The following is an 8,914-nucleotide window of genomic DNA, read 5'->3' on the forward strand; positions in this document are numbered from 1 at the left end:
GAGAACCACTTGGTAATCTTGGACCTAGAATCTAACCATGTGATATGTTCATTCCTATACAACTTTCATCATATATTAATCATTCTCTTGGCAGCAGTGCAGATATTGAAACCTGAGTCAGTGGCCACAAGAGGGAGCCAGTACTTCAATGTTAAAAATGCAATGTACTACCAATCTAAATTTAACGTCTTTTGTTAAGGACGTCCTAAGTCAGAGAACTGATTTCGCAACTACTGAGATACATCTACACATATCTAGTTTTAAATCTCTCTTTATATTTCCTTCCATGATCTCTATCTGGTTTACTAAAACATTTCCACTTTCTTTGTCATCTTTCTCTATTTTTTTTTTTTTTTTTTAGCGGGCATAGTTCAATTTGTTTATTAAAAACATCTATGTGGTTGCCACAGCAGCTGCCTGGGTCCTCTGGACAGACACTCGAGTGTGAGTCTTCACAAGATGGTCGGTGAATTCCTGATAGGGAGACTTAGTGAACACAGTCTCCTTCCACAGGTCTGGGGTTAGATAGCTGTATGTTTTGGAGATGGCATCAAAGGTAGCTTTAGCAAAGTTGCCCAGAGTGGCAGTACAGCCTCTTGCAGAAGTATAGCAGTCATCAATTCCAGCCATCATCAGGAGTTTCTTAGGCACAGGAGCTGAGACAATGCCAGTACCTCTAGGAGCGGGGATCAGGCGCACCAGAACCGATCCACATCGCCCAGTGACCTTGCAGGGCACTGTGTGAGGCTTGCCAATCTTGTTCCCCCAGTAGCCACGTCTCACAGGAACAATGGACAGCTTGGCCAGAATGATAGCACCAGGAATAGCTGTGGCCACTTCCTTGGAGCACTTGACACCCAGACCAACATGGCCATTGTAGTCACCGATGGCCACAAAAGCCTTGAACCTAGTACGCTGTCCAGCTCTAGTTTGTTTCTGGACAGGCATGATCTTCAGAACCTCATCCTTCAATGAAGATCCCAGGAAGAAATCTATGATCTCAGACTCCTTGATCGGGAGCGAGAAAAGATAGATCTCTTCCAAAGACCTGATCTTCATGTCCTTAACTAGGCGGCCCAGCTTGGTGACAGGAACCCACTCCTTGTCTTCGGCCTTTCCTCCCCGGGCTCCGCGGCCGCGGCCCCGGCCTCGGCCACGGCCCCGGCCTCGACCTCGGCCCCCACTGCCGAAGCCACCGCGGAAGCCACCCCGACCTCCGACTCCGGGGCCCCCGGGGCCTCCCGCACCTCCTGCAGCACCGGCGTCGTCCGCCATTTGGTGTTCACTAGAAGTAGAAGCATCTTTCTCTATTTTCTATGTGACAAGTCTCTTATGCTCTCTGGTTCTCAGTTTTCTCATCTATAACATGAGAAAATTGGATTAGATGATCTCTACAATCTCTCTAGTTTTAAAATTCTATGATTCTTATGTCTATTCCTCTGCTTAGTCTTCTGCTTTCCTGGACTGTTAGAAAGAAATTAAAAAAAAAACCCAGAAGAGACAATAAAAAAAAAATGAAAAGAAATGATAAGATACCTCTAAGTGGTAAAGGTATTTTAGAAACTCTTCAGGTCTTTTTCCTTTGTTGTTTATTTTCCAAACTAGGATGTGGTGATTAGAATTTTGCTAAGAATGCCAGTATTTAGGGGTGCTTCCTCCCTGTGATGGAGTAACTATGTGGCTGTCTTGGCTCCCTTTATAGGCCTTGGGTTGTCATCACCAAAGTCCCATTGCTATTGTGTATCCCACCTAGAGGCTTGTCTGTCCTCACTGCTCCATCTCTCTGCTGCCTCTCTCCTCCTCTCCCTCCTGCCTGGGGACTGGAGACTGAAAGGTTAGGGATTGTCCGTTATGCCAAGGGAGTATTGACTGGGTATGGGTGTGGGTGGCCTATCCCCTCTTGTTCTTACTGAGGATGAATACCTGTATCACAGTTTTCACAGGAGATACCTGGAATCAACACTGAAATAATATCCTAAGGGTTTTCTGCACTCAGGTGGCATAGTGAACAGAGCATAAGAAAGCGCTCTATCCTGGAGTCAGGAAGACCTGAGTTCAAATTTGACCTCAGACATTGACCAGCTGTGTGACCCTGGACAACTCACTTGATATCTACCTGTCTCAGTTTCTTCAGCTGCAAAATGGGAATAGTAAGATTACCCACTTCCCAAGGTTGTTGTGAAGATCGAAAGGGATAATATTTGTAAAGTGTTTAGCGCAGTGCCTGGCACATACAAGGTGTGGGAATGAAAAGAGGGCTGGCCTAAGCACCTGTCTTAAATGCAGGAAAGGTCCCGGGGCAGAAGGTAGGACAAGGTGTGAATAACAAGGCTGACATGATCTTGCATGATCGAGAGGTTCCTGGTGGCATGATGAAGTCCAAAGGGATACAGCTGGGTGTGAAATGACATGAGAGATCTCTCCTGTCTCAGAGACAGGAGAGATTCTCTAGAGGCAGGGGTTCTTAAACATTTTGGTGTGTTATGGACCCCTTTGGCAATCTGGTGAAGCCCATCCATACCTTCTGAGAGTAATGTTTTTAAATGTTGTCTAGAATGGGCCTAATGGGTGACCCTTGTTAGTTTAGATTCAGTGTTGGGATGAAATGAGGTACCTGTGGGTAATTCAATGGTTAACAAAGTTTACTTAGCCATTGAGTAGAAAGGATATTCAATGAAGATACCCCAGCACTTAGCTTGGGTAGACAGGGGAGGGGGAGCCCTCTTCTCCGTGTAGAAACTTACCTGGTCAGCAGGGCATGATGTGGTAACTCAAGAGGTCTCAGGATGTCTGCCAAATCTGAAGAGCCCTGTGAACAGCCTTGTTTCCTGCCCTTTAGTGACCAGGAAACTACATCAATATGGTCAAAGGCTGTAAGGAACCAGTGTCAAAGGAGACACAGCTTGAGTCTTGGGCCGTTGGCCAATCACTTCTCGTGGACAGCTTTGTTGTCTTTCAGGGAAAAACTAGCTTAATCTACCTTGTAAAGGGAGGATCCCTAGTAGGTAATGATCCTATCACACATGTACAAAAGAAAATACATAGGCTTACAAAGGAAATTGATTAAGTTAAAATACAATTATCATCATTTTTTAAATGAGTTCCTGGTCTCTAGGATAACTCCTGCATAGCCCCTAGGGGAAAGAGTCCCTGCAAGTTAAACTTAGAAAACAGTAATCTCATATATGTTAAGAGGAATCCTATGGGAGTGGTTAACAAACTATACTTATTAATAGTAATGGCTAACCCTATGTATATAGCCCTTATCGGGTTCACAAAGCTCATTATACATATCTTCTCATTTGATGCTCACAAGAAAATCATGAGGTACATGCTATTATTAACCCAATTTTACAGATGAGGGAAAAACCGAAGCTGAGAGAAGTTGTAACTTGTCAAAAATTATATAGCTTATGAGTGTCAGAGGTAGGATTTGAACTTAGATCTTCCTGACTGCACTCACCTGCTGTCTCCTATGGCAACCTGTCTTTTTAAGAGAATAACTTCAGGGATACTTATAAACATCGTATTGAAATAAGACATTGGGAGTGATTCATAGAGGAAGGAAACCTTGAAGATGTTAGGTAGCAGGAATTAAGGGTTACAAGTTACTGTGGGCTGGTATGGTCCCTAAATGAAGATGTAAGACTGTGAAATGCTACGAAGACTTGTAAGTATTGTAAAGCCATAGTCTCTTAAATGTCCCCACAGCTTGGGTCATCTTTTGTCCTTTATGATAAAGGTACATGCCATAGAGGAAATTTCAAATGGTAATGTAACATAAATGAAAAAGGTCACATTGTCAAAAACATCAGAGGAGAATAGAAAAGAAAATAGATTTAGAGTTGGAATATAGGTCAGATGCCATCTCATCTAATCCCCTCATTTACAGATGAGGAAACTGAGGCCCAGAAGGATGCCATGACTTGCACAAGGTCATATAGGTAGTGTGTGGCAAAGGAGGGCTGTCTACCCACATCCTCTGATTCCAAATTTAATAATCATTCATTCTATAGTACCAAATTGCTTACTATATCAGTCCTCTTTATTTATGTGCCCTTTGGAGAAGGGCAGGGGTTGTTTTGGTTAAAGTCCCCTAGGAATGAAGTCTGTGAAATCTTGGACGGGAATTCAGGTTGTTGACAGAAAGACTTTTTTCTGGAGGGGTGAAGGCAGGGCAATTGGGGTTAAATGACTTGCCCCAGGTCACACAGCTAGTAAGTGTGTCATGTGTCTGAGGCCTGATTTGAACTCAGGTCCTCCTGACTCCCGGGCCAGTGCGTCACTGCGTCACCTAGCTGCCCCGACAGAAAGACTCTTTAAGTAATCCTCGCATTCTCAGTGACAGGTGTGATTCCAGAAAAAGAGCTAAATTCATGCCAATATTGTGAAATCCTCTACAATCCTATTCCTATTTCTCTCAAAACTGAGTCAGCTCTGACTCTCCTCTCCCTCACATGTCCACATATGATCATTTGCTAAGTCCTATAGATGCTACAGTCACGAAGCCACTCATCTCTCTACCATTCCATTTCCCTGCCATGATGCTGTGACCTCAGTTCAGGTTATCATTTCTTATTGCCTAAACATGGAATAAAGTTGCATGTTAGTGAGACACGGGTTATAACCAATCTCTGAAGAATTCAAAGTAAATATCACACAAAGGCAAGTGGAGAGGTACATTGTGAATGCAAGCAGTCTGTAACAAATAACCAAGGAGGGGCTCTGAAGAATAGGAGTAAAAGGTGTCACTATGGAATTGTTTGATAGAAGAGAAAGATAGGCTGGTCTCATGCTGAGGAGGAGGGATGGCATATGGACAGCCACAGTGCTTTACAGACACCCTTGTGATATAATTAGAAAACAAGAAAAACTTCCCTCCAGTGCCCCTGTGTCAAATTTATGGAAGGACGTGGACAAGTGTTGTACCAGACTGGTACATGTGGATGTACTGCAATCTGCATCAGTGGAGGGAACTTCCAAATCAGGGAGATCACAGAAAATTTGAGTATGTCACATTTTGGTCATACATTTCCATCCTCTAACTATTGATAGATTTAATTCTTCCAATTACAATTTAAAGTTGTGTGATAGTTTTCAGGACTGTATCTTCCATATAACTTAGGGTTCTATTATACTTCTAAGTTGGCATTTTTAACCTTTTTTGTGTCATGGACCCCTCTGTGGTCTGGCAAGGCTTATGGAACCCTCTTAAGAAAAATATTTTTAAATGCATAAAACAAAATACACAGTATTACCAAGGAAAACAATTATACTGAAATACAATTATCAAAATTTTTAGGAAAAAAAAGCTGACCAATCCTGGGTTAAGAATCTTTGTCACCTAAACCACTCTCAGCACTTTGCTCATCTCCATTTTGGATTGCTCCACACTCCTTCCCCTTTCCCCTGGGCCAAGGATGCCCTTGACACTGAAAATACCAGGCATATCAATGATCCAAGTTTTTCTTTCAAAAATTTCAGTGTTATGGTCGTGTCTACGAGCATTTGCTGAATGGAGAGTTTCAGAAGCCTGTGGATAGAGAAAAAGGAGAATTTCTCCTGGACGAAAGACATTACATGGGGATTGTAAAATCCAGGAAAGCCTTCACTAATGATAGCTGTCACCTAGTCCAAGGAGGAGGATTCTTCAATCAGGACTCCTCTTTGAAGCTAATTCAACCTACAATTGTTTAAGAGGTCCTTAGGGAAAGATATAATCTGTATAGTCTCAAAATTGAGATACTAACTCCTCAAATCCTCCTGAGGAAGGCTGGGGGGGGGGAAGGGGGGAGGTGTCTAGAAATTGCCAAGAAGAAGATAGATACAATTAAAGAAGGCTTTCTCCCAAAGCTCTGGAGTATATTTATCTTCAAGGTAATGTTACCGTTGGTTCGTCGTGTTTGCCAAGCTTCATAACCACTGGGCCTACTTTTCCTTCATGGGCCCATGACAGAGTGTGCAGATTGTTCAAGAAAAGAATTTATTCCTCTTTTCTTTCTTTCTGGATGAGGGAAGAATAGGTGAATAACCACTAGATTCATTAAGTTAGCAACATTTCAAAGACATCTCGTTGACCTATCAAAGGCCAGCTGAATTTTTCTCCTCTGGCAAAGGCTTTGGGCTTTTTATTCTCCAAGGGGCAGAAGAAGATGGGTGGCTAGGGGAAAGAAAGGGGAGTAATGCCCAACTGGACAATGAGAAGCATTGACAAAGTGCTCACATTTATTGGCTGATCGTCCGCATCAGTCATTCATTCACAAGCACAAGGTCTAAATTGCAGAACCAATTAACAGCACTAATAGCCCTTGCCTGAATTAATCTTTGAGACAAAAGGGAGGAGAAGTGGAAGTGCTATTAGCAAATCAAGCTGTACCATCCCTGCTTTATTGCAGGAATCTAAGTGTCTGTATTTGGCTATTGTACACTGACTGCAATTACAGCCCTCATTTAAAAATGATTAAGTGGTTATAATTATTTTTCAATTAAAACTTATATCTTCCATTTATGCAACATTTCAGACTTCAATTAAACTTCTTTGAAAAAGTGCCACTGAGCCAAAAAAGATTCCTGCTTCCTATTTAACCATGAAACTCCAAGTAATACCCAGATAGAGCTTTTATTTCAGTCTTTCAGGATTAATTCCTTTGGAATTTGCACATCATGATGAGGCCTATCAGTCTAATCATTTGTAGTACTTGATGGAAATGACCATCACTGAAAATGTAGAGTTGGATTGTTCCTGGAAATTCTTTTGTAAGGTAAAGCAACTTTTTGAGACTGAAACAAAGATAGTCATGAGGTCGAGATATATATGTAAAAGTACCCGATACTACTTGAAACTAGTGCCTCTAGTAGAGCTGTCTCCCAAGGCTTGATTTATTTGGAGGCTCATAAAAATAATAATACATCAGGATGGCACTTTAATGTTTGCAAAGCATTTTACATAAACCCTAAGTGGAAACTGAGGCCCAGAGTCACACAGTAAACAACCATCTGAGTTGGAATCCAAAATCAGGTCTTGACCTTGCCAAATGAAAGTCTATCCTTTCTATGTTTGATTCTTAGAAGCAGAATTTTCAGGACTTCAGGAGACCTTAGAGCCCATCTTCCAGTAATAAGAGGCCTTTTCAGACCCTCCCAGTTGTTAGGGATCCCTCTCTCCTGAAGCACTGTGCAATTACTTTGTATTTACTTATATGTGAACACTTTGTTTTCCCCTTGTAGACTGTACACTTAATCAAAGGGTCTTCAGTCAGTCAACAAACCTGTGTTAAGCACCTATTATGTGCCAGGCACTGGGCTAAGCACAGGAAATACAAAAAAGGGCAAAGACAATCCTTGCTGTCAAGGAGCTTACAATCTAATGGAGGGATACAGCATGGAAATTACTATGTACAAATATGGTATAGACAGGTTGAATTGGAGAGAATCAACAGACTGATGGTACTATCATTAAGGAGACCAGAAAAAGTTTCTTGCAGAAGATGAGATTTTTGCTGAGATTTGAAGGAAGATGGGGAAACCAGAAAGTAGAAATGAGGAGGGAGAGAATTCCAGGCATGGAGGACAGTCAGAGAAAATGCCTGAGGTCAGGAGATGGAATATCTTGTGCCTGAAACAGCCAGGAGGACAGTTTGACTGGATCAACAGAATACATGGAGAGGGGGATTGGGGAAAAGAAGTGTAAAAAGACCAGAAAAGTAGGAAGAGGCTAGATTGTAAAGGGCATTGAATGTGAAACAGAGGATTTTATATTTAATTTATATTTAATCCTGCAGTTTATTGAAGGGTAGAGTGGAGGTGGATATAGTTAGATCTGCCCCTTAAGAAGATTGATTTGACAGATGAATGGACTGGAATGGGGAGAGATTTAGGAAGAGAGACCAATCAGCAGCTGATGGCAATAGTCCAGACATGATAAAGTTCTGCACTAGGATAATGGCAGTGACAGAGGAGAGATGGAAGCATATGCAAGAGATAGTATGAAGGTAGAATCTGCGGAACTTGGCAATAGGTTATGGTGTGGGGTAAGAGAGAGTAAGGAGTCAAGGATGACATTTATGTTGTGAGCCTGGGTGACTGTGAGGATAGTGATGCCTTCCACAGTAATAGGAAAATTAGGAAGAGCAGAGGACTTTAGGAGGAGGAGGAGATGATGAGTTCATGTCCAATAGCTTTGGGCATATTGAGTTTAAGATGTAGGAGATCAGTTCAAGATGTCCTATAGGCAATTGGAGATGGGAGTCTGGAGGTTAGAAAAGAAATTAAAGCTAGATAAGTAGACCTGAGCATTGTCAACATAGATATGACAATTGCATTCATGGGAGTTGAGGAGATCACAAAGTGAAATGGTATAAGAGAAGAGAGAAGGGTTCTGGAGGGGGACACTCGCTATAGTGGGCATGACCTGGACAAAGGTTCAACAGAGGAGACTGAGGAATGGTTAGATTGGTAGGGGAATAGAAATGTCATGAAAACCTGGAGAGAAGAGAACATCATGGAGAAGAGGGTGATCTGACAGTATCAAAGGCTGCAGAGAGTTCAAGAAGAATGAGGACTAAAAAAGTCCATCATACTGGCTCATCCAGAGATCATTGGTAACTTTGGAAAGAGCAATTACAGTTGATTTAGAAAGGTTGGAAGCCACAATGTGAAGACTTAATAAGAGAGTGAGAGATGAATTTCTCAAGGAGTTTAGCCACAAAATGGAGAAGAGATATGAGGCAATGGCTAGTAGGGATAAATGTTTTTTTTAATAAAGGGTTTTTTTTGGAGGATAGGGGAGATGAACATATTTTTGGCAGTAGAAAAGCAACAAATCAATAGGCAGAGACTGAAGATAAGTGAGAGAGTAGGGATGATAGAGGCTGCTGGAGCAGATGGGATGGAATTGTTTGCACATGTAGGGGGG

General features: G+C 42.1%; 1 protein-coding gene across 1 annotated transcript; it reads right to left on the reverse strand.

Moving 5' to 3' along the window:
• Nucleotides 1-365: 365 nt before the first annotated feature.
• LOC118835468 (40S ribosomal protein S2-like) lies at nucleotides 366-1,292 on the reverse strand. The gene has a single exon (XM_036742656.1). The coding sequence runs from the start codon at nucleotides 1,273-1,275 to the stop codon at nucleotides 394-396; it is 882 nt and encodes a 293-aa protein (XP_036598551.1). The 5' UTR covers nucleotides 1,276-1,292; the 3' UTR covers nucleotides 366-393.
• Between the last annotated feature and the right edge of the window lie 7,622 nt (nucleotides 1,293-8,914).

The sequence above is a fragment of the Trichosurus vulpecula genome, chromosome 2 (genome assembly GCF_011100635.1).
Source record: "Trichosurus vulpecula isolate mTriVul1 chromosome 2, mTriVul1.pri, whole genome shotgun sequence".
NCBI lineage: Eukaryota > Metazoa > Chordata > Mammalia > Diprotodontia > Phalangeridae > Trichosurus > Trichosurus vulpecula.

Excerpts from the sequence above, each read along its gene's own strand:
- LOC118835468 (XM_036742656.1), bottom strand. The coding sequence starts at position 1,275 with ATGGCGGACGACGCCGGTGCTGCAGGAGGTGCGGGAGGCCCCGGGGGC.